Consider the following 25,639-nt stretch of genomic DNA (forward strand, 5'->3'; position numbering starts at 1 on the left):
CATACCTGGTGAGTCGGGGCCACCAACCATTCTTGTAACAGCCACGTGTCATCCGGGCTTGTGACTCTGCATCTACACACTGCATGATCATGTTCACATGGGTTTATAATGGGAGGAAAAAGGGGGAAGCCAGCCAGCCAGCCCAGAGTGGGTAGGTGATAGATTAGTCAGAGGACGTTCATACAGAGGGACATGAGTACAGTCTAGCGGAGAGAGGGAAGACAACTTTTCCAGCCATGTGACAGTCTGGGCCGCCACTAGGGGAGACATATGGTTAGCTGCCAATGGAATATTAACCACACGTGGGGTGGACACAGGTCGTTTACAGCCAACCATGCCAATAACTGGTTAACATGTCAATCCGAAGGCCTATCATTGTCTGATCTTTGAACAGAAACAAACAACAACAAAAACAAAACACAGCACTACTCACTATCAAGGACTCTATTTTGGTTTTTGGCACAGAATTTCCAGGGTTGAGATTTCACTTTAAAAAAATAAAAATAAATAAACCCTCGAATCAACGGTGAATAGGGTTACAGTCACGTCTGATTCCTTCCAGAGCAAATAAAAGATACAGTTAACGTTGCTTCAGACCGCTCACCAAGAGCTTGGGGAAAAACATGGCTTCTGTTCAGAGAGAGATCTGCTGCGGCTGCTCCCGGACTTCCCTTCTTTCCGCACCGTCAGGTCTGACCGTCACTGATTAGACCCCGTTTTGCTCACCCCAATTTGAATTCACCTGGTTTCCCTGCCCCCAGAAGTAACAATACAGCCATGTTCAACGGGCAGATTTAGAAACTATTTGTTTTAAACCCCCCACAATATGTCTGTTAGAACAAACATCTGTGGAAGTGCTCTATTGATATATACAGTACGTGCATGGAGTAAGGTGAATATGCAGCCCATGTAACAATAAGAACCAACCTGGAGTTAACTGAGTGTCCATGAAGGAGTAACAGTGGTCTGAGTAGAACATTCTTCCCAAGAACCCTGCCAATGCACCTCAATAACCCTTTGTGGCTGACCATGCGTCTGCTGATCCTTGGACCTCCGCCTAGATCTGCCAATGTACCTCAGTCCTGCGGCACCATCCTTCGCTTCTCCTGACACTGCCAGTCTTATGGGAATGATCATTAGCCTGGGGAACCATGCAGCAAAGAACCATTGATCTACTGAGAGCCACCTAGCACAGAAAGATGTGCAGCCCTCCACACGCCTGGGCGACTGACCTAATTCTCCGGGCACTGAAAGAGACGCTTGGCGAGCATCAACGCTTTGCAATTGTGTCGCGGTAAAGACGAAGTGGAAGATAGCAGAGCTCATTCACAAAGCCTAAAACAACCATAATATGCCAGGACCTCACGTTGCCACAACCGGTCACATGGTGCCTGGAGAATTGCAGGGTTGGGCTGTGGAGCATACGCAGATGGGATACATCCAAGGACTGCTGTCCACGTCCCTATTCTCCAACACGCGTCAAAGTTTTTGTTCCAGGGAGGCTTCCAAAGACCTGTCCCCACAGACCTACCAGATCCCTGTGTAGAACATTCCTGCAGCTGTATTGTAACCAGATTGCTGTACCCAGCTCCTTTGTTCCTTATTATTCATACACTTGGCGACGATGTTAACTATTTCTTTATAGAAATTAGAGAGGGACAGGGATCGTAACCATCACAAACAAGGGTATATTTAGCTGTGTTTCCAGCAGACATCAGATTTGTTGGTAGACCTTGCAAGCCCATTCATGTGCTGGGGAGGTTAACATGAAAACCCACCAAACACCATGACTCCTGGGCTGCGCACCGAGGATGCCCAGGCTTTCACAGAAAGTCAGTGTGGCAGGAAGATGCTTGAACTGATTCCTGAAGACGTCTCTTTAAATCACGAGCTCATTTGTATGCCGGCGTAAGGCAAGCTCCAGTCGAAGCTCACTCACCGTGTGCCATGCCACCTCATCCCCATCTGCCACTGAGTCAATTGTTGCAGCAAGGTCTCCAGTTTCTAAGACACGGCTGCTTTTACAATCTGTAACTCACATGTCGCAACACGCTGGTAAAATGACACTTGTCAATTAGGGCCCGATTCTGACCCCCCGACTCAAGATGAGTAGTGCATTACACCACAGAGGGTTCCCTTGAATTCGATGGGACTGCTGAGTTAGCTAGTGAAGAGTCATCATCATCCGGCCCTACATGAACAGAATATATCGATAAAGCCTTTTATTAAACTTGACAAATAGTAAAAGGCAGTCGCCCCCAGTGGGTGCCCCAGGCAGCCTGAAACAAGGCTCTGCTGTCCTCCTAAAGAAGAAGAGAACATCTCTTTAAACGCCCTTTGGTAAGAAGTTTGGATTTCAACACACCAAACAGGTTTTTCCCTCCAGCCTCATTCAGAGAAAGCTCAAAAAAAAGGGAAATTTGACACTTATCCCTTAAGTAGGTTTGTCTGTTCTGAGCTGTTGGGAAAAACAAACAAGCCCCAGCAGTCTGTCCTACCATCCCCTTTTGGGATGTCAGTTTGAGGCGGGGGGGGGGGGGAGGGAACTAACCCGAACCGGGCTAGGTCTGCGCAGCGGGTAGAAAATACACTGCCATCGAAAAATGTTAAAGTAGCCTGAACGTTCCAAAAGAGGGCAGAGTGTGGAAAGAGATGGCTTGCCACACTAGACTGTGTCCATGACAGAGGTCAGACTTGCGGGTTCGTTTCCTCGGTTTAGTACCTGGCTTGCCAGGTTGGGAGGTGAATACGCCCTAGTTCATCCCTTAGCGTTGTGCACTGGAGGCAGCTGCATGTCCCAGGTGTAGTTTCTCCCCTGTGCACTGACCACACAATGCAGGCTAGGATGTTACCCTCCCTTCGCCGTAGTCGGCTACCTGACTGCATTCCACCTTTGTAGTGAGCCCCTCAATCACGGGCTCAGCGCTCTGCATCTGTTCTCCTGGGCAGCGCCAACCACAGGGGGATTCCTAGGTCCTTCTGCATGTAGATGCATTTGACAGGGCATGAGTTGTTAAGTCCTAGGTCTCATGCCTCCAGCTACACAGTTCTGAGCTTTGCTCGCAGCAGGTGCCTTTTCTTTGATTAACTGCATTTACTCTTTCAGAATCCTGCCCTGACTATGGGGGAATCCAGCTGGCTTTTACAGCGATCAAGGGCCACAGGAGGCCTCTGCCACCAGCTTACAGCAGAGTTGCTGGCAACTGCTGTGAAGAAGAGACCTGAGCAAGTGGCGAGGGATCTGATTTAGCCAGAGCAGGTGGGACGGTACCTAGCAAGCTGCCGTGGGTTTCTGCGAGAGGTCTCTGCTAGCTTCCAAAACCAGCTTGGCTTTCTTTATTCTAGGGGAATAAGACAACTAAGTGGAGAGGTGGTTGGAGGAGGGAAGTGGGACAAACATTAATTTCCTTTTTAATCTGCAATATAAAGTTTTAAATACGCTCATTAAAATAATTGTTTTAAAAAAGAATACCCTTCCCCCGCCCCAGCATAAACCCGCTTTGCTGGGAGCTGGCCAGCGCCAAGTCTTTCCCTTAGTCCCCGGAGACGTGTTGTAGGCGTGTAAGATCCTGAGAGGTGAATGATACAAGCAAGTCTTCCTGGCCAGCTGCTGCCCTCCGCCACTGCTGTCGAAGTCCTGCTGTGATGTCCCCGGCTTGCTGGCCGCTCAGCATTTATTCCAGCCCCAGGATGTAGTTGATACCTTGTACCAGTCCAATGATAACGGGTTGCCAGGCCACCAGGTAGCGTAGCCAGTCGAGCAGCTGCCCGTACATGACGTGGGGCCTTTCCCAGCTGTATGCGGAAAGAGTTAAAGCAGCAAAATGGGGAAACAGAGAGAGAAACGTGGGGCTGGCTCGGAAGGCTGCGGGCAGGTGCCTTACCTAGCTGAAGCCTTCTGCATGCAGCCCTGTTATTTGCACCTCTGACTTGAGGATGGCAGAATTATAGATTATGGCAGAAAGGTTAGAGGAAGTGGACCTATTGATACAGTATCAAGATGACAACCGGAGATAATAGCACACAAAGACGGGCCTTCCAAAGCAGGGATCACACAGCTGGGCTTTCATTTCCTGGGGCTACGGGCTCAGGGTAGGTAGTGCCAGTGGGGGAGAAGGGCAATGCTGGGGTCTAGCCTCACCCTTGGTAACCCTTCCTGTGTGTCCAGAACAGCGACCTGCTGATGGAGTCCCTGGCACTAGCCCCTCACAATGGCATTCAGAATAGTGCAATCCATGTGCTGAGGCGTATCTCCACCCCACAGCTCAGTGTTGGAATGGAGGAAGGGCTGCTGGGCTGGAGAACGACAAGGAAAGTACTGGGGGGAAGGCAGGGGGTGTCTCACCCCATAAGGCACTATGCTACATGTCTGCACAGTGATGGGCTGGGTAGTATAGAATATCTTTAGGCCCTCTTTCAACCCAGCTTTGCAGCTACAACGGTACTAGGAACAAGCAGTCAAAACCTGACATTACAGCAAGCAGCCAATAGCCCACGTACATCCGACCTGCTGAGTAAGATGGGGCCACATTTACCAAGTCAAGCCAGACCTAAAATTCCCCCAACTCTTACCTGCCAGAATAAAAGCAAAGCACTAATGCGGGGCGGGGAGAGAAGAAGTACTTGCCTCATCTCTCTGAGCAGCCTGCAGAGGGGGTGTGATAACAGGGCACACATTGAGTGTGGGGGTAGGATCTTTTAGAGGATGTCTGACAATTGGCCCCTCAACTTTACCTGAAGTGGGAGCTCATGTGCAAGATGTAAACGTTCATAAGAGGATACAATAATCTCTAATAACCCATCTTGATGGGAAGAGGTACAAACGGGAGACAGACAGAATCAGTCCAAACAAAGAGGTCAAGAATGGTGCTGAAATGATGCTTGTTAAAAACAGGAGACATGGAGCTAGAAGTTAGTGAGCCAGATTTGGTGTACTGCGGGGAGTGGGGGGGGGGGCGACCCACTTTTTGGCCCGAGGGGCACATCTGGGGATGGAAATTGTATGATGGGCCATGAATGCTCACGAAATTAGGGGATGGCGTGCGGGAGGGGGTGAGGGCTCTGGCTGGGGGTGCAGGCTCTGGGGTGGGGCCAGAAATGAGGAGTTCAGAGTGCGGAGGAGGCTCTGGGCTGGGACTGAGGGGTTCAGGGCTGGGGCAGAGGGTTGGATGTGGGAGGGAGTCAGGGATGCAGGCTCTAGATGGCGCTTACCTCAAGCAGCTCCCCGAAGCAGCAGCATGTCCCCCCTCTGGCTCCTACATGGAGGCGTGTCCAGGTGGCTCTGCACGCTGCCTCATCTGCAGACACCACCCCTGGAGCTCCCATTGGCCACAGTTCCCAGCCAATGGGAGCTGCAGAAGCGGCACTTGGGGTGGGGGCAGCGTGCGGAGCCCCCTGGCTACACCTACATGTAGGAGCCGGGGCGGGGGGGGGGGGGGGGGGGGGCCGGGGGGGGGTGGGGGGGCGCGGGGGGGGGGGGGGGGGGGGGGGGCCCGGCGGGGGCCCCACAGGGGGGGGGGGTCCATGTAGGGGGGGGGGGGGGCGCACGTCGCTGCTTCTGGGAGTTGTGTGGAGTCACGGCACACGCCGAGCGGGGCAAGCCCCAGACCCTGCTCCCATGTGGGAGCTCGAAGGCCAGATTAAAACATCTGAAGGGCCGGATGTGGCCCCTGGGCTGTAGTTTTCCCACCTCTGGTGTACTGGATAGTAAGCCTGATTGGTGGACAAAACAGCGAGGGGAGGGGCTATTCCAGCCACCCCTCCCTGTTTGGGTCCGTGAGAGAACGGCTTGTGGGCAGACACAGATGGCAGGCAAGGCGGTGACTAGCGGAGTGAGCTTCACCATCACGGCTGACACTTGCACCATTTCCTGGGAGCCCAGGCCTTCGTCATCCTGATCCTGAGCAGACCAGAGAGAGGTGCCCAGATGACATCGTCACCCTACCAGCTCCCGCTGAATCCCAGCCAGCACCTGGACTGAAAGGACTTTAAACAGCAGCAGCAAGCGCTTCAATACCATCTAAGAGACTGTCACACAAGGGGGTTTTCCCATTAAAACTCCCTCCAGCCAGCAGGAAAGGGCACGAGGGATGCTGTTAAAATAAAGGCCTGACTTAATACCTCACATTGCCACTGCTTTTCTCCGTTTCCCTCCGTTTCTGTATCTTTAAGAAAAGGTTACAGGGATTTTTAACGGTGTGTTGGCCAGGGTACTAAACAGGCTGAGGTCTCGGTATACCAAACCCCTTCCTTGTTTAAAACTGGGTTACTTTAACACCTGCAGCCCATTTATTCCATCTACATTCATGCAACGGGAGAGAGGGGAGCCCAACCCTCCCGACCCCATCTCCAGCGCAGGGCTGTCATGTTGATTGGTTAATAAGTTTGCAGATCACCTTTAAGGTGCCAGGCAAACAAAAAGAGACGAAGTGGCTAGGATTTGGTCGCAAGGCCAGAAAAGGATACGGGTTACTGAACATTCTCTTGAGATCCACCTTCTCTTTGCAGTATGGACACGTCTGTTTCTTCCCAACGATGCACCAGCCTCGGATGCAGAACTCGTGGAAGCTGAAGGGTGACAAGTTAAGGGAAGCTGCACTTGGGGAGGATGAGGGGGGGAACACACAGCAAAAGAGCGGGAACACTGGGATTAGAACTCAGCACACCCAGATACACCAGTCACTGCTCTAATCACAGAGGAAGCCATTCAGATCTGCACGAGCAGCCACGTATTTGTTCAGTCTACTTAAATACATTTTGGCAGCCACATTTATACATGGGAAGTAATTCTGCAGGAATTTAGACTTGCTACTATGCACTGACCTCACTCCTGGGGCAGGCGTGCTCTACTATTCACATCTCCCTCCCCTAGGAGATAACAGTGCCACCCGAGTAGCCAAGTCACCGGCAGAACCAAAAACATAAACCTGGCCAGTTAATCCATCAGGATTTGGCGTATAGGACAGGTTTAACAGTGGGGTAGCTAGTGGGACAGTCACTATGACTCGATAGTTACAGGTGATGCAGGTAGACACATATAGTCAAGGCTGCCCCACAGTTTTCATTGTAAGACTGTTTTCAGTTGTTTATAACTAGGCCAGACCTAAATCATCCGGGATGAAATTAAGGCGAAGCATGCATGGAACCGGTGATACGGACAGGCTGGAAGGCCAGGGGCAAAAGGGCCACTACAGAACGCTCCCCTCTCAAACCTAGAACTGAGCCCATTATTCCCAAATCTCCACATTCCTCTGCTGTCTAGCAACTAGCTGTGAAACCCATACTGTGTGGGCCTGACATGAGAGGAACTTGTGAACTGCGCCAGGTTCACCCACATATTCACAGCTCCGCGAAGGAACTGCCAACTACTATCCCCAGTGGGCCATGGAACCAGAGTGGAGTACAGACTGGCCCTCCTCAGGTGGCAGCAGCTCCCGCCACCTGGTTTGGAAGGAGTGTAGTTAATGAGGCAGAGGACAGCTGGAAGATAAAACAAAATGCTGATTTATCTATGGCTCGTTGGGGCACCTCATTAGCCTCTCCCACAATGTTGGAAGTTGACCAGTTATTCCTGCTACTCTCTGAGCCAGATTCCAGACCATTACAGCCTTCTACCTCTTACCCTACAACATCGATTCTTTCACAGACTCTTGAGGGATTTTATCAAAGGATTTTAGAAAGTTCCAATTATATCTACTGATGCTCCCTTATCTTCTATTTTGTTGACTCCATCAACTGGTTCTAAGTCTGCCTGTCTAGCACTCGTAAAGCCATGACGAGAGGGGTGGCCCAAGTGCATGATCACACTCCAGGGAAATTCTAACCATGACTAACATCCCATATTTCTAGAAGTTCAAGATTAAAATTACAGAACGGAAGTTAGAGTAAGAAAAATATATGGTCACCTCAGCAACGGTCACTCAAGGTCAGATTGCTGCCTGGGGTATAATCTATTTCCATCCCACCACACGAGTACAAAATTTCCTTCTAAGAAATTCTTTGTTTCTCTTCCTTCTAACTTTCGGTCCAATGTCAACCGCAGTAAGTCTGTGGTCACGAATGACAGATAACATCGACCTCCACATCACTAATTACATCTTATGGAGCTCCAAATGAAGTCACGTGCTGCTTGCTCCCTTGTAGTTTCTGCTTTTTGTTTTCACATTTCAACGCCCATAAATGATGACTCAAACGTCCTGTTCAGTTTGAGCCTACGTACAGCAACCCACCATGCCTCCGGGCAGCTGAAAACTCCCACTACCACCGCCTTCTAATGACGGAGTTCTAGAATGCTGCTTTTTGCTTACCCATTGTTCACCACACTGCTTATGCAGATCACGCACTTTATAGAACAGATAACATCTGCAGTCCATGCCCAGAGAAACTTACAATTGAATTAAGTCATGACACGGTGTGAGAACAAGCAGTACAAAGGGAGAAAGGGTAAAAGGAAGAGGAGGATTCCAATAAGATTACGTGGCATTTGCAAGGCTTAAATTCAGTCAGAGCTGTCCAGGGCAGAGCCCTGGTGGGAGTTGCGTGACCCATCTACTCCCAGTTTTTATTCAGGCCTAATTTGATGGTGTCCAGTTTACAAATTAATTCCAGTTCTGCAGTTTCTTGTTGGAGTCTGTTTTTGAAGATTTTTTGTTGAAGAATGGCCACTTTTAAGTCTGTTATTGAGTGTGCAGGGAGACTGAAGTGTTCTCAGAACCCAATACCTTATTTGCTAGTAGTATTAAAAAACTTCCCCCAAAACTGTAGAGATCCCAGTCTTATTTTTAACTCAAACTAACAAACTTACTTGTAAATCCTCAGAAAATTCAATCTACTCTTAGATTAAGTGCTGTAAGATTGAGGAGGATGCACTGTATTGATACAAAACATTGGATACAGCCTGTAAGCTTCAGGATGTTTTTATTTGTATTGTGGTAGCATCTCAGCGCCCTGGTCCTGGACCAGAACCCTGCAGTACTGGGCCATCCCAGCCTCAAAGAACTGACAATGTAGGCCAGTGACATTTTTATCTTTCAGAGTGGTAGCCGTGTTAGCCTGTATCAGCAAAAAGAACAGGAGGACTTGTGGCACCTTAGAGACTAACAAATTTATTTGGGCATGAGCTTTCGTGGGCTAAAACCCACTTCATCAGATGCATGGAGTGGAAAATACAGTAGGAAGATTGTGTATACACACCTCTACCTCGTTATAACACCACCCGATATAACATAAATTAGGATATAATGAGGTAAAGCAGCGCTCAGGGGTGGGGGGGAGGCACGCGGGGCTGCGCGCTCCAGCGGAGCAAATCAAGTTTGATATAACGCGGTTTCACCTATAATGCGGTAAGATTTTTTGGCTCCCGAGGACAGCGTTGTATCGAGGTAGAGGTGTATATATTACACACACACACACAGAACATGAAAAAATGAGGGTTGCTATACCCACTCTAATGAGACTAATCAATTAAGGTGGGCTATTATCAGCAGGAGAAAAAAAAACTTTTGTAGTGATAATCAGGATGTCCCATTTCCAACAGTTGACAAGAAGGTGTGAGTAACAGTAGGGGAAAAAATTACCATGGAGGAATAGTTTTTAGTTTGTGTAATGACCCATCCATTCCCAGGCTTTATTCAAGCCTAATTTAATGGTGTCCAGTTTACAAATTAATTTCATTTCTGCAGTTTCTCCTTGGAGTCTGTTTTTGAAGGGTTTTTTGTTGAAGAATTGAGACTTTTAGGTCTGTAATTGAGCGTCTAGGGAGATTGAAGTGTTCTCTGACTGGTTTTTGAATGTTATAATTCTTGATGACTGATTTGTGTCCATTTATTCTTTTGTGTAGAGACTGTCCAGTTTGGCCAATGTACGTGGCAGAGGGGCATTGCTGACACATATCACATTGGTAGATGTGCAGGCGAACGAGCCCCTGATGGTGTGGCTGATATGATTAGGTCCTGTGACGGTGTCCCTTGAATAGAAACGTGGACAGAGTTGTCAACGGGCTTTGTTGCAAGGATAGGTTCCTGGGTCAGTGTTTTTGTTGTGTGGTTGCTGGTGAGTATTTTCTTCAGGCTGGGGGGCTGTCTGTAAGCGAGGACTGGCCTGTCTCCCAAGGTCTGTGAGAGTGAGGGATTGTCCTTCAGGATAGGTTGCAGATCGTTGATGATGCGCTGGAGAGGTTTTAGCTGGGGGCTGAAGGTGATGGCTAGGGGCATTCTGTTACTTTCTTTGTTGGGCCTGTCCTGTAGGAGATGACTTCTGGGTACTCTTCTGGCTCTGTCAATCTGTTTCTTCACTTCAGCAGGTGGGTACTGTAGTTTTAAGAATGCTCGATAGAGATCCTGTAGGTGTTTGTCTCTGTCTGAGGGACTGGAGCAAATGCGGTTGTATCTTAGAGCTTGGCTGTAGACAATGGATCGTGTGATGTGGTCTGGATGAAAGCTGGAGGCATGTAGGTAAGTATAGTGGTCAGTAAGTTTCCGGTATAGGGTGGTGTTTATGTGACCATCGCTTATTAGCACAGTAGTGTCCAGGAAGTGGCTCTCTTGTGTGGACTGGTCCAGGCTGAGGTTGATTGTGGGGTGGAAATTGTTGAAATCAGAGTGGAATTCCTCAAGGGCTTCTTTTCCATGGGTCCAGATGATGAAGATATCATCAATGTAGCGCAAGTAGAGTAGGGGCGTTAGGGGACGAGAGCTGAGGAAGCGTTGTTCTAAGTCAGCCATAAAAATTTTGGCATACTGTGAGACCACGTGAGTAACCATAGCAGTGCTGCTGACTTGAAGGTATAAACTGTCCCCGAATGTGAAATAGTTGCGGGTGAGGACAAAGGGTACGTCTTCACTACCCGCCATATCGGCAGGTAGCAATCGATCCCCGAACGTGCTCACCGTCGACTCCGGAACTCCCAGAGCGAGCGGCGGTAGCGCAGTCGACGAGGGAGCCGCGGCCGTCGATCCCGCGCCGTCTGGACCCCAGGTAATTCGATTCAAGATACACAACTTCAGCTACGCGAATAGCGTAGCTGAAGTTGTGTAAGTATCTTGGATCGAACCCCCCCCCCAGTGTAGACCAGCCCAAAGTCACAAAGTTCAGCCACCAGGTTTGCTGTGACATTATCAGGGATACTGTTCCTGACGGCTTGTAGTCTATCTTTGTGTAGAATATTGGTGTAGAAGGCTTCTACATCCATAGTGGCCAGGATGGTGTTTTCTGGAAGATCACCAATGCATTGTAGTTTCCTCAGGAAGTCAGTGGTGTCTTGAAGATAGCTAGGAGTGCTGGTAGCATGAGGGGCTGGTGGAGGCCAGGGGTAATGGGCAGGGAGCCCCGCAACCAGGGGTTGGAGTTCCGTGGCCAGAGCCTACTGCTCGCGAACCCAGGGCTGGAGCCCAACCCTACTGTCCTTGGGAAGGTGGAGAACTCACTAGCTGCCTGCTCCTCCAGCATGTGTGTCTCGGGGGGTGGGGGTGGGGGGCAGGGAGGGGGAAGTGTGCACGGCAGGGTCCAACCCCTGCTGGTGGCCCTGGGGGAGGGACCACTGCTTTGCCTCCCCCAATCACTGCCCAGAAGGGTGTGGCAGGAAGAAAAGACCTTGGTGGCTGCATTTGAGAAACGCTGGCCTAGATTCCTCCCAAACTGCTCAGCTCATGATAGAGAGTCATTTATTCAAAACAAATGAATTCAGAATGGTGATTATAGCCTTAAAGACAAGTGCAGCCCATAGCTTCAGACGTGTTTTCAATGTGGCCCTTATTTAGGGCCAAGTTTAGACACCCTGGCTCTAGGTCAGTGGTTCTCAACCTGCAGCCCGTGGGCCACTTGCGGCCCATGTGACATCCTCAGGGCCATACAGGTAGTATTGGATGCTGCCCACAATGGTAAATAAGTTGAGAACCGCTGCTGTAGCCCACAAGATTATTTTGCTAGCTATTCTATCCTACTAATCCAGCCAGCCACATCAAATAGGTTTCTTTTTCTGAATTAATCCATTTCATTCTTCTATTTTATCAGCATTAATTCCTTTGAATTTAGGATGTGTTGAGGCACGTGTTTCCTAATAATAAGTTTTGCTGAAATGCAAGAATCCTACTGGCCTGTAAGATCCGGTAAGAAGTGCTATATAGCTAAAAGTATAATCAGTTAAGACTAAGTCAGCATAAAAACTGGTAACCTTTGGCATAGATGGGAGTGGTCCCTAAACTTTGGGGGAACCAAAGGGAGGAACTATACACAACACTGAACAGGTTTATCCAGCATCTACAACCAGCTGGTAACCACAGGGTACACCACAACTTGGAAGTCACCAAGAGAGCCTAGGTTGGCAGTTTTTGGAGTGAGATAATCCTTATTAATATACAGAAAGTAAATGTCATAATCCACTAACCTATAGGATAAGGGTACCCATAAATTTCTTAGGGTATGGAACTAAGATTTGGGTATAGTAGGTGGGGTCTGAATTACATAGCGTCAGGGTCCTATAAAATACCTTGTACGGAAGAAGTCTGGAGCGTTCTTCTAGCTTCTTTCTATTTAGCAGCCTTTAAGCTTTACTTCTAGCTCTCTTTGAGCTCGCTCTTTTAGCGCTTCTTTTAGTCTTTAGCCTTTGTTCTCCTATATTCTGTAGAGTATCTTCTATGATGCTCAGCTTGTGCATTATAGTATAACTACTCAACATTTCTAACGATTGGGGAAGCCAGTATCATCGTGTTATGGGGCATGACAGGAGTGAGGCTAGTCCTTCACCTCCTAATTACCGGGTCCTCAAGGAAGGCTGTGAGTATGTTAAGTTAAAGGTATTTATAATAGGAATGTTACCACCGGGAGTTTTGGAATTCTTTTATTGTTTTGCAGTTATAAGTTTCATAGCATTTATTATTCTTTTGTTAATCTCAAAGTTATCAATTTGGTATTGTCCTCAGTGTACGTGTTTTTGCTAGGCACTCCCACTATAGAACTCAGTTCTTGAACCCTGCAGTCTGAATTGGACAAGAACCTATCAATCTTCTGGTTGGATGCGATCAGTGGCGAGCCATAACAACTAACCCATCACATTCAGATCAACACTGTGCTGGTAACCTAAGCAGCGTGTCAGGTTTTGAATCGTGCCATCAGCAGAAAACCCACAAGACCTTTAGCAGAGACAGCCGCACAAAGTGTTACACGCACGGGACCAGGAAGCCCAGCATCACTGCGGCACTGTAGGTGGTTAATGACTTGCAAAGTAAGGTGCGCTCTGAAAACCACAGTAGTTTCAATCTGATCTGTGTGTTCTGAAGATTTCCTCAATCATCAACTACATCTGATGCACACAAAGCAAAACTGAACCATGACAGAAGCAAGTAGGACAAGCCCTCTTGCCCAAGAAAAATCAAAACACAGGAAGAAGCAATGGTGCAAACTCCTCCAATGCTGTCCTCTCGGACCGGCCTTGAGGGACAACCTCTATTGGCTGAATGGCTCTCCCCAAGCTTTGGCCTCTGGGCAAAGTGCATCATCAACGAGGGTCTGTTAATGCCTGTTTTGATGGTGCGGACACTTATCCACTAGGAACTGGACCGAGACCAAATTTGTTTCCCATAGATGACCACACAATCAGATGGCAATTACTTTCTTGCTGTCAGCTTGGCTGGTTTAGAACTGGTGACCCAGAGGTGGAAGGTTCTCCCTTCCACAGGCAAACCCCTTAGTGACTCAGCTGTCCGGTTCCAGGCAAACTTACCCTGTGCCTGCTCCTAAAGGCACAGAGACGGGGGAAGCAATTCCTGGAAAGGATGTATGCCCCTCCATAGCTTAACCCATTCCTGAAATGCAGCCGCTTCAGAAGAGAGCTGCTGCCACGCAACTGGTTCGTGTTTGTTCTTTTTCTAGAGACATGAAGTCAGGAAAGGGGGAATTCTGGGAAGTAGAATGAAGTTACCCAAACAGTAATTCTAACCAGATTCCAAATAGTGACCCACAGTAGGTAGCAGGCTACCTGAGGTGCTAGCGCTCCGGTCGCTCCAGGAAGAGAAAAGGATACACATGATTGCAGGAAAGCCTGTATGTGTTCTCTATGATCCCTTCTTCGTTGACATCTACAAAGATCTGTTGGCCACACACGGCGCAGACGCTGTCAGAAAGGTGCTTCGTTGGCATTCCTGATGCGCTGTAAAACTGAATAGGATGGCGGGAGGGGACAACACAAGACAAGAACTAGTCAGAATTAATGTGCATTCACTAACCAAGTCTTGCTCCTCTACAGTTCAAGCTAAAGGAGTCTGCTGCAAGATTACAGTTTAACTGGCAGAGAGAGTGATCCAGTGGTCACAGCAAGGACCTGGGAATATGAACTTCTAACTTCAGCCCCCCTGCCATGGGGCTTCAAGGGTGGACTTCAGACGACCTGCAACACTCCAGATGTGGGGCTCTGGCTCTGGGCTTCAGCAGGGCTGGCCTTACTGGACACCATGGTCAAGAGGCAAGGAACAGGGTGAGCCTGGGGTGCGAGGCGGCAGAAGGGAGCTGGGGGGCAATTGAGGGGGGAAGCAGTGGGGATCAGGGGCACGATGGGGAGCCTGGGCGAGTATTGGGAGGGCATGGGGACACAGCGGGGGCCAGGGACACAAAAATACAACTGGACATTATTACTGAGTCTGCAAAAAAAATTCCTACATAAAATTACAATGATTTATTTGGACACGTATATGTGCATATTTATTTTTTTCCTAAGTTAATTAAGTATTTTAGGAAAATCTGTGAGAGCCGCCTCCATCAAAAAATGTGTTGAGAGAACCATAGAATCTCAGGGTTGGAAGGGACCTCAGGAGGTCATCTAGTCCAACCCCCTGCTCAAAGCAGGACCAATTCCCAACTAAATCATCCCAGCCAGGGCTTTGTCAAGCCGGGCCTTAAAAACCTCCAAGGAAGGAGATTCCACCACCTCCCTAGGTAACCCATTCCAGTGCTTCACCACCCTCCTAGTGAAATAGTGTTTCCTAATATCCAACCTAGACCTCCCCCACTGCAACTTGAGACCATTGCTCCTTGTTCTGTCATCTGCCACCACTGAGAACAGCCGAGCTCCATCCTCTTTGGAACCCCCCTTCAGGTAGTTGAAAGCAGCTATCAAATCCCCCCTCATTCTTCTCTTCTGGAGACTAAACAATCCCGGTTCCCTCAGCCTCTCCTCATAAGTCATGTGCTCTAGACCCCTAATCATTTTTGTTGCCCTCCGCTGGACTCTTTCCAATTTTTCCACATCCTTCTTGTAGTGTGGGGCCTAAAACTGGACACAGTACTCCAGATGAGGCCTCACCAATGTCGAATAAAGGGGAACGATAACGTTCCTTGATCTGCTGGCAATGCCCCTACTTATACAGTCCAAAATGCCATTAGCCTTCTTGGCAACAAGAGCACACTGTTGACTCATATCCAGCTTCTCGTCCACTGTGACCCCTAGGTCCTTTTCTGCAGAACTGCTACCTAGCCATTCGGTCCCTAGTCTGTAGCAGTGCATAGGATTCTTCCATCCTAAGTGCAAGACTCTGCACTTGTCCTTGTTGAACCTCATCAGGTTTTTTTTGGCCCAATCCTCTAATTTGTCTAGGTCTCTCTGTATCCGATCCCTACCCCCTAGTGTATCTACCACGCCTCCCAGTTTAGTGTCATCTGCAAACTTGCTGAGAGTGCAGTCCACATCATCCTTCAGATTATTAATAAAGATATTAAACAAAACCAGCCCCAGGACTGACCCTTGGGGCACTCCGCTTGAAACCGGCTGCCAACTAGACATGGAGCCATTGATCACTACCCGTTGATCCCGACGATCTAGCCAGCTTTCTATCCACCTTACAGTCCATTCATCCAGCCCATACTTTAACTTGGTGGCAAGAATACTGTGGGAGACCGTATCAAAAGCTTTGCTAAAGTCAAGGAATAACACATCCACTGCTTTCCCCTCATCCACAGAGCCAGTTATCTCATCATAGAAGGCAATTAGGTTAGTCAGGCAAGACTTCCCCTTGGTGAATCCATGCTGACTGTTCCTGATCACTTTCCTCTCCTCTAAGTGTTTCATAATTGATTCCTTGAGGACCTACTCCATGATTTTTCCAGGGACTGAGGTGAGGCTGACTGGCCTGTAGTTCCCTGGATCCTCCTTCTTCCCTTTTTCAAAGATGGGCACTACATTAGCCTTTTTCCAGTCATCCGGGACCTCCCCCGATCGCCATGAGTTTTCAAAGATAATGGCCAATGGCTCTGCAATCACATCCGCCAACTCCTTTAGCACCCTCGGATGCAGCGCATCCAGCCCCATGGACTTGTGCTCGTCCAGTTTTTCTAAATAGTCCCAAACCACTTCTTTCTCCACAGAGGGCTGGTCACCTTCTCCCCATACTGTGCTGCCCAGTGCAGCAGTCTCGGAGCTGACCTTGTTCGTGAAGACAGAGGCAAAAAAAAGCATTGAGTACATTAGCTTTTTCCACATCCTCTGTCACTAGGTTGCCTCCCTCATTCAGTAAAAGGCCCACACTTTCCTTGACTTTCTTCTTATTGCTAATATACCTGAAGAAATCCTTCTTGTTACTCTTAACATCTCTTGCTAGCTGCAACTCCAAGTGTGATTTGGCCATCCTGATTTCACTCCTGCATGCGTGAGCAATATTTTTATACTCCTCCCTGGTCATTTGTCCAATCTTCCACTTATTGTAAGCTTCTTTTTTTGCGTTTAAGGTCAGCAAGGATTTCACTGTTAAGCCAGGCTGGTCACCTGCCATATTTACTATTCTTTCTACACATCGGGATGGTTTGTTCCTGCAACCGCAATAAGGATTCTTTAAAATACAGCCAGCTCTCCTGGACCCCTTTGCCCTTCATGTTATTCTCCCAGGGGATCCTGCCCATTTGTTCCCTGAGGGAGTCAAAGTCTGCTTTTCCTAGCACTCCTCCTTCTTGGAACACCATCCCATGGTCGAAGAATCCAAAGCCTTCTCTCCGACACCACCTGGGTCCGTATTCTGCTGCTCTCCTTTCTTCCTTGTGTCAGGATCCTGAACTCAACCATCTCATGGTCACTGCCTCCCAGGTTCCCATCCACTTTTGGTTCCCCTACTAATTCTTCCCTGTTTGTGAGCAGCAGGTCAAGAAAAGCTCTGCCCCTAGTTGGTTCCTCCAGCACTTGCACCAGGAAATTGTCCCCTACACTTTCCAAAAACTTCCTGGATTGTCTGTGCACTGCTGTACTGCTCTCCCAGCAGATATCAGGCGATTAAAGTCTCCCATGAGAACCAGGGCCTGCGATCTAGCAACTTCTGTTAGTTGCCGGAAGAAAGCCTCACCCACCTCATCCCCCTGGTCTGGTGGTCTATAGCAGACTCCGACCACATCACCCTTGTTGCTCACACTTCTAAACTTTATCCAGAGACACTCAGGTTTTTCTGCAGTTTCATACCGGAGCTCTGAGCAGTCATACTCCTCTCTTACACACAACGCAACTCCCCCACCTTTTCTGCCCTGCCTGTCCTTCCTGAACAGTTTATATCCATCCATGACAGTACACCAGTCATGTGAGTTATCCCACCAAGTCTCTGTTATTCCAATTGCATCATAGTTCCCTGACTGTGCCAGGACTTCCAGTTCTCCCTGTTTGTTTCCCAGGCTTCTTGCATTTGTGTATAGGCACTTAAGATAACTCATCGATCGTCCCTCTCTCTCAGTATGAGACAGGAGTCCTCCCCTCTTGCGCTCTCCTGTTTGTGCTTCCTCCCAGGATCCCATTTCCCCACTTACCTCAGGGCTTTGGTCTCCTTCCCCCAGTGAACCTAGTTTAAAGCCCTCCGCACTAGGTTGGCCAGCCTGCTTGCGAAGATGCTCTTCCCTCTCTTCGTTAGGTGAAGCCAATCTCTGCCTAGCACTCCTCTTTCTTGGAACACCATCCCATGGTCGAAGAATCCAAAGCCTTCTCTCCGACACCACCTGCGTAGCCATTTGCTGACTTTCACGATTCGACGGTCTCTACTGAGGCCTTTTCCTTCCACAGGGAGGATGGACGAGACCACCACTTGCGCCTCAAACTCCTTTATCCTTCTTCCCAGAGCCATGTAGTCTGCAGTGATTTGCTCAAGGTCATTCTTGGCAGTATCATTGGTGCCCAAGTGGAGAAGCAGGAAGGGGTAGCGATCTGAGGGCTTGATGAGTCTTGGCAGTCTCTCCATCACATTGTGTATCCTAGCTCCTGGCAAGCAGCAGACCTCTCGGTTTTCCCGGTCGGGACGGCAGATAGATGACTCAGTCCCCCTGAGGAGGGAGTCCCTGACCACCACCACCCTCCTCCTCCTCTTGGGAGTGGTGGTTGTGGAACCCTCATCCCTAGGACAGTGCATCTTTTGCCTTCCAATCGGTGGAGTCTCCTTCTGCTCCCTTCCCTCAGATGTGTCATCTAGTCCACTCTCCTACAGACGTTACAGAAGGAAATGGGGAGGCTGCAGGCACATGCTTAGACACCCACCTCAGTTACAGCCCTCCCTGCCAGAAACACCACACTGGGGTCCCCTTAGGCAATGCACTATTGCCATTAGAGCTGGTCAGAACATGGCTGCTCTCTTCTAGCAGCAGTAGGTAGAATTTGGGGAAAAAAGTAAAAGAAAACCAACCCCCCCCCAAATATTTTGATTCTGGAATGCCACTGCAGTGCCCTATGGGCTAGTTGGGATTCTCCTGTATAGCTCACACTCACTGGTCAGATTACATCTCCCATGAAGCACCACGGTCTCTCCTGTTGGTGAAGGGAGGTAGTGCAACATGTCTGCAGTATCGGGGAGATTACGGGCTGGGCTCCCCAGCTGAATTTTGAGGCGAACGGGAGCATGAGGCACCACAGTGGCATTTCGGAATCAAAATATTGTGGTTGTTTGGTATTTTGGTCAGTTTTCCATGGAAGCCAATCACATTTCAGAAAAGGTTTCATCTAGTCAAAAAAGAAGCAATTTCCATCAATCACTTCTGACAGAAAGTTTTTCACCAGGCCTATCCTAAAGCATGGGCAGTAACCAATTATCACTATTGTGGACTCCATACAGAGTGCAGGCACAGAGATCTTAAATGACTAGTGATTTTGGGAGCCCAACTCCAGACAGCTTAGAGGGGAATGATTATTAGAAAATGCCAAGCATCAGCTCTTGAAAAATCAGGGGTCATGCTAGATACCCAAAGACCACGCTGCCCATAGTCACTAGTGTGTCCCTTTTGAAAAAATCTTGGCTGGTTAAATATAAATTGGGCACTTACGCAGAGCGATGGTCAGACCTAGAATTTGATATAAAGTGCTTGAGTTAAAAAAATAAAAGGTGCTATTTGCAGGTAAGGTTTAACATGAAGGTCAATGATCTTTATAAATGCCATACACAGCAACCACTGGAGACAGCCATCTCTAGGCTGGCAGCCATCTCTAGGCTGGCATAAGGCAGCCATTTAATTTAGGGAAAGAGGTGAGCCAAGTTACCAAATCCAACTGAAACTGCAGGTGGGGTTTGTGAGCAGCTGTGACCACCCACATAGGAAATAAGGCAAGACACCCCTAGTTCTGTGGAGAGGGCAATGGGAGCTTTACTGGCCACAAGTGGGCAGGACCACTGTCTGAGCAAGACCTCAGACCCCTCTTCATCAGCACAGCTCCCCCTAGCACTATGCTGGGGCATCAGTCAGGGAAAAGGCAGCCTACTAAGTCACCAACACAGGACGTCCCTTTTAGCTATAGCTAGGCGTGGATATGAGATCAATTATTGTAGTATTTGAATGGCCGACTGCCTTGGGAATCTCCCTTCCCAATACTAATCAGGCCTGCAACTCTTTAGCTGATCAAACAACAGCTTGAGCTGTATGTTGGCAGGGAAAAAAACAACCACCACCACCACCCTGAACCAGCACGCTGCCTTTTAACCAAGGCCACACTTCGTTCATCACTTTAGCTGCGTCTGATCGGACAGCGTCTCTAACCCCTAAAGAAGTGGGAGACTTGAACCAGAATACTATTTTTAGGGCCTTTGCTTTCTCCAGAGAAAGGATCCAAACCCAAGTCACAGAATAGTTCTTGAAGCAACAGAAACGTGTTTGACGACACAGCCAGTACAAGTTGTTTCAAGGAAAGTGGAAACCCTGCAGCAATTATGCAATGGTCTTCCCTTGAGGAAGTTTCTTCTTTACCTCATCAGAGAGCAGCTGGCTTATATCTTGAGAGAGAGGTTTGTAAACCTTCTAACCGTTTCCTAAATTTAACCTTTAGTCAAAATGCAGATCAGCAGAATGCAAGAAAGGCTTAGTCATATCGAAAGCTCTTGGTCTTAGTGGTAGGGAGTTCCAAAGGTTAATTATTCTGTGTACAATATGTTCCCTGCTCTCAGTTTTAGTGTACTGCTTTTCAGTTTCATTGATGTCCCATGTTCTTGTATTATGAGAAATGCCCAATTTGTCTTCTCTCTACCCTGTTCCCTCTTATTTATCTCCTCTCCACACCAGACAGTTCTGATCTTTTCAGTCTCCTATGTGAAGTCTGTCTGTGCCTCTAGCTACTTTTGTTATCGGTCTCTGAACCCTTTTCTCTGAGGAAGGCGCCCACCACTGAAGATGCTATTCCACGGGGGCAAAAAAACGGATTCATACAACCGCACAGTCGCTTTACTATTTATTCCACTCCACAGGCATCCTAACCTCAGTGGCTGCACACTGAGCTAGACTTTTCCACTGAACAACCCGCATCTCCTCCCAGGCCTTTTTCTGTCCCTTCACAGACAGACTACTACCTGACATCAGGCCTGGGCTGGAAAGGCCTTCTTGGAAAGGAAGGGAGGAGCCTTCGTTCCCTAGCTCTGTGGGCTCACGATGTGAAGGTCTAATGCAGTGATAGGAGGAATGGTCTGTCTCCCCGGAGGATGGAGTCTGTGCACATACATCTGGGAAAGTGGAAAGGCACAACATACTGACTAGAACCACCCTTAGATTCTTTGGAAGCTGGCTGTGGACTATCAGAGCAGCCCAAGGATCCTAATCCAGATAAAGTTAGAGGCCACCTCAAAAAGGTGACTTAATTTTGAGAGCCAAGATGGTCTGGGACATAACCCCATGTTCTGGGTGTCCCTAAGCTTCTGATTGCCAGAAGCTAGGACTGGATGACAGGGGATGGATCAGTGGATAATTGCCCTGGTTCTGTTCAATTCCTCTGAAGCATCTGGCACAGGTCATTGTCAGGAGACAGGACACTGGGCTAGATGGACCATTGGTCTGACCCACTATGGCCATTCTTATGTTCTTATGACAAGGGACCCTTATGACCACAATCCCAGCAGCCAGTTTTCATGTTATTAGATCATCCATTGGGGAAGCTGAGGTTTTAGGCCCTTGCTCGCTCTTCCACAGCATCTTTCATAACATGACCTCAAAGCACGTCAGATATAAATGCAAACAACACACCAGCACAAGAGGGGGTTTTCATCCAACACTGAAGAGGAGCAGCTTTGAGAAGAAACACAAGTTTAGGATTGGAGATGGAACTCAACACTGTAGGCAAATGAAACCACAACATAATTAGGCCTGTGCTTCCCACTGCCATGCTAGAGCCTCAGCATTTTTTTATTGACAAATAAAACTTGCAGAATTTTTAATTTTGGGGGGCAGAATGCCCTCAGGAGTAGCACCTCCAGCAGCACAGCACAGATTAGCACCATGCTGAACATTGGTTTGGTACCAACTCAGAGGGCAGAATGCTACCCAAGGTTCACAGCACTATTCCCTGCAGAACCCGGATGTTCTTTAGGGAGGTCTCAGAAGCTGAGCGACTCACAAGTTTCTGGGTTCCCAATTAACTCAGGGAAAGACAGGTGTCATTGTGGACAGCTCAATGGAAAGCTTCTGCTCAATGAAAAAAAAACCCAACAAGATGTTGGAATGTGTGTGGAATAGAACAGAAAACACGGATTGTGATGCCATTGTACAGACCAGCGGCATGCCTTGCTCTGGAATACTGTGTCCAGTTGTGGTTTATCAAAAAGAGAAATAAGCACTTCCCTGTATCACAGAGCCAGCAGGGCTCAGAGGAAAACACGAAGAGCGATTAGAAACATGGAAATACTACATATGAAGGGCAATATGCTACAACACATAATAGGGACTTATATAGAGAAGGTACACGGGGTGGTCTTTACTCATAATCCAAGAACAAAGGACATGGTATTACAGTGAAAGGCAACAAGTGTAAAACTAATAAAAGGGCTTTAATACAACTCCCTGCCACAAGATATCATTGAGACAGAACTCAGAACTCAAAGAGACTGGAGATGTAAATGGGTGATTAGACAGCATAAAAAGACTCCAGAAGAGATATAAACCCTCAGACTTCAGGGCATACATCAACCGCTAACTCAGGGGTTGGCAACCTTTCAGAAGTGGCGTGCCGAGTCTTCATTTATTCACTCTAATTTAAGGTTTCGCATGCCAGTAACACATTTTAATGTTTTTAGAAGGTCTCTTTCTACAAGTCTATAATATATAACTAAACTATTGTTGTATGTAAAGTAAATAAGGTTTTTAAAATGTTTAAGAAGCTACATTTAAAATTAAATTAAAATGCAAAGCCCCCAGGACCAGTGGCCAGGACCCAGGCAATGTGAGTGCCAATGAAAATCGGCACGCGTGCCATAGGTTGTCTATCCCTGCGCTAACTGATGGGGGCCAGAAGGTAGCTTCCTACTATGGTTAAGTTATTCTATATTTGTCCACTAGACAGGTGGTACTGGCCACTGGCAGAGACAGGATACTGGACTAGAAGAACACTGGTTTGATCCATTACTACAGTTCCTATGTTTCAATCCAAATACTGACCAAGCTCAGTTCTGTTCAGCTTTTGAGATCTGACTGGATCATAATATAACTGTTATGGCAACAAAGGGGCTTAATTCTGGACACTTCAGTATTTAAATTCCTTCCGGTTTACCTACACCTTTGAAAGAAGAGCAACACATGATTAAGGAGCTAGACAGACTGATTTATGATGACAAACGTAAAACCATGATTAACTCCACAAGTCTTTGGTAGGGTGGAAATACCAAAAAGGGAGAGATCATTTAGGTTGGTACCTAAGTAATATGAAATTAAAGATAAATTCTGAGTTTCAAACCAGACTTGCTAAAGTTGAAATCCACAAAGATTGTGGAACGGTCTCCCAAAGTTGACAATGGCAGGGTCACTGCTGTGTCACTCAGAATGAGGCTGGACAAACCACTAGTGGATAAAACCTATACAAGTAACCAGGGAGGACAGACTAGACCCATTAGTTCTTTAACCATCTCCAACCGCATTAAAAAATCAGTTTCAATTCCAGGCCTGTCACTGTTGCTATGATTCTTCAGGTCTGAAGAAGAGCTCCGACTAGCTCAAAAGCCTCTCTCTTTCAGCAAGAGAAATGGGTCCAATAACAGATATTACCTCATCCACCAGGGTGGATAAAAATCAATTATTTAAAAAAACAAAACAAAAACAAAATCAGATTTTTATTTAAGTCAGATTTTTTTGATAAAATGTTTTTTGAGGAAAAATCCATCTAAAGATACATTATAGTTCAAAGATGGAATAGGGATCATATACTATGAAATTAGAATTTGAGACAATATATTCATGTAATGTTTAAGAAAAGTTTTGTAAATGAGTTCCAATAGTTCATGGATTAGGGACCCAATCTTATGGGGCTCCAGGGGCTTCTGTAGAGATTATTTAGGTTAATCTTTCTATCTAGCCAATAGGACTCAGTGCTTAGTCTAGAAGATACCATCAGAGATGCTTAGTTTTGCAGTTCTCAAATTGTGGATTTGTGTCTCCAGAGATAACAGCAAAAATGTTTTTAAACAAATAAATGACTATATAGAGGTGAGAAATAATAGACCTCAACCCTATTGTGTCTCTGCAAATTTGTGTACACAGAGTCAATCCCTTACCTCTCTCTAAAAAGTGCAAAGTTTCAAAAAGTTCAATGACTAGAAGATTGTTGGGGGCAGAATAGATCTGGACAAGGAGAAGAAGTCTGGAGATAAATGTGATAAGGGAGGCACAGGCAGTAGAAAAAAAAAAAGTGAAACTGTTTGGGCAGCATATTCCAGAAGTCTTAAGGTCTTTCTGAGTGTAGCCTTCATTGATTTGAGATCTACCATACCATTCCCTCACTAGAAGGGAAATCCTATAATGGCAGCAGGCCATAAAAGAGACCCAGTTTGGGCATAAGAACCATTCAAGAAATATATGTTTGCTGATGATGTTTTAAAGAAAGTCACACCAGTGAACTGGTGGAAGTCACTTAAGCACTTGGATTCAGAGACTGTTGAAGTGATCATCTCACTTTTAACAGCAGTAACTTCTTCTGCTGGTGTAGAAAGAATATTTTCTGCCTTTGGACTAATTCATTCCAAATTGAGAAATCGTTTGGGACCTGAAAAAAAGCAGGAAAGCTTGTTTTTCTTTTCCAGATTATGAACAAACAGGAAAATGAAAGTGAAGATGACTGAGTTAGCTGCAGAAGCCAATATTTTAAATTTCTCATGTTGACCTGACAGTCTAATTTTTGTTTTTTGTTTTTTTTTTTTAAAAATGCATTTAACTATTTTAGTTAAACAATTTTAACAAAAATAAACCTGATTTTAAAAAGCTTGAATGTTTAACCAAATTCAAAAATCCTTATGCTTGTTTTGTAAAAATATTACATATGTTTGCTGTTGAAAAAAATCCAGAGACCTGGATGTTCTCCATGGCAAGAAAAATCCTCCAAATATAAATGATTAACCTGTTGAATTGGAGATAGTTCACCTCCCAATGACTTCATAAATATCTGCTTCAATTACCTTTGGTCAATGAAATAACCAAACAATCATTCATTTTCTGATATATCTGTAAAACTATTCTGAAAAGTTTTCCAAATAAATCACTGTTTAAAAATGTATAGTGTGTAGCATCTAAAAATGAAACCTACATCTCTCTCTGAGTTTTGAAGAATATCTGTTAAGATTATAACCACCAACAAGAATGCACTTTTATGTAGAAATCCATGATTAAATCGAGTCTTCGTGACTAGTGATTTAAATCATGATTTAAATCAAATCTTCCCTTTCACCCACCTTTTCTCACTGCTGCTCTGATTCATTCTTCTGACCAAGAAAGAGCTATACTGCCAGCTAGTGGAAGACTCTATGATGTACGGCAGCCTCACAAAACTACCCATGAAAACTTATGAAGCCAAGCCCAAGAAGTTCACTTGTCCAGCCTTCACAAAGAAACTAATGAGAACCCACTAGCCCCATCACCAAAAAAAAAAAAAAAAGTTTCCTTGCCCAGGACATGAAGAATTTTTCAAGACTGATTAAATTCCCCAGTCCAATGGATGGACCAGTGTTGTTTAAGATAGGAAAGCCCTCGGGCCAGCTGCATGAAGCGATGGGTTTCACAGTACAAGATAGAGCCATAGCTGAAAAGAATTTGAATTGCTCTAGTGCACTGTGTGATCTGTGAGATCAGCTCTGGAAAGGGGGAACTATTTTTCTTTGGAACCTGCACATTCTCTTTTTCTTCTTCTTTCCAAACTAAGGACATGGTTAATATACCAAAGATTGAGAGGAGGGGTTGGAAGGAG

At 46.9% G+C, this 25,639-nt stretch overlaps 1 protein-coding gene across 1 annotated transcript in view; it reads right to left on the minus strand.

Annotated features, from left to right (window-relative positions):
• Nucleotides 1–429: 429 nt before the first annotated feature.
• The window catches only part of RNF121 (ring finger protein 121), a 53,934-nt gene continuing 28,724 nt past the window's right edge, over nucleotides 430–25,639 (minus strand). The window contains exons 7-9 of the mRNA XM_034759241.1: nucleotides 14,018–14,151; nucleotides 6,466–6,567; nucleotides 430–3,795 (exon numbers count right to left, since the gene is read on the minus strand). Of these exons, the coding sequence (XP_034615132.1) occupies nucleotides 3,675–3,795; nucleotides 6,466–6,567; nucleotides 14,018–14,151 (357 nt within the window). The 3' untranslated portion in view covers nucleotides 430–3,674. The remainder of the gene's footprint in view (nucleotides 3,796–6,465; nucleotides 6,568–14,017; nucleotides 14,152–25,639) is intronic.

Source organism: Trachemys scripta, chromosome 1 (assembly GCF_013100865.1).
Source record: "Trachemys scripta elegans isolate TJP31775 chromosome 1, CAS_Tse_1.0, whole genome shotgun sequence".
Lineage (NCBI taxonomy): Eukaryota > Metazoa > Chordata > Testudines > Emydidae > Trachemys > Trachemys scripta.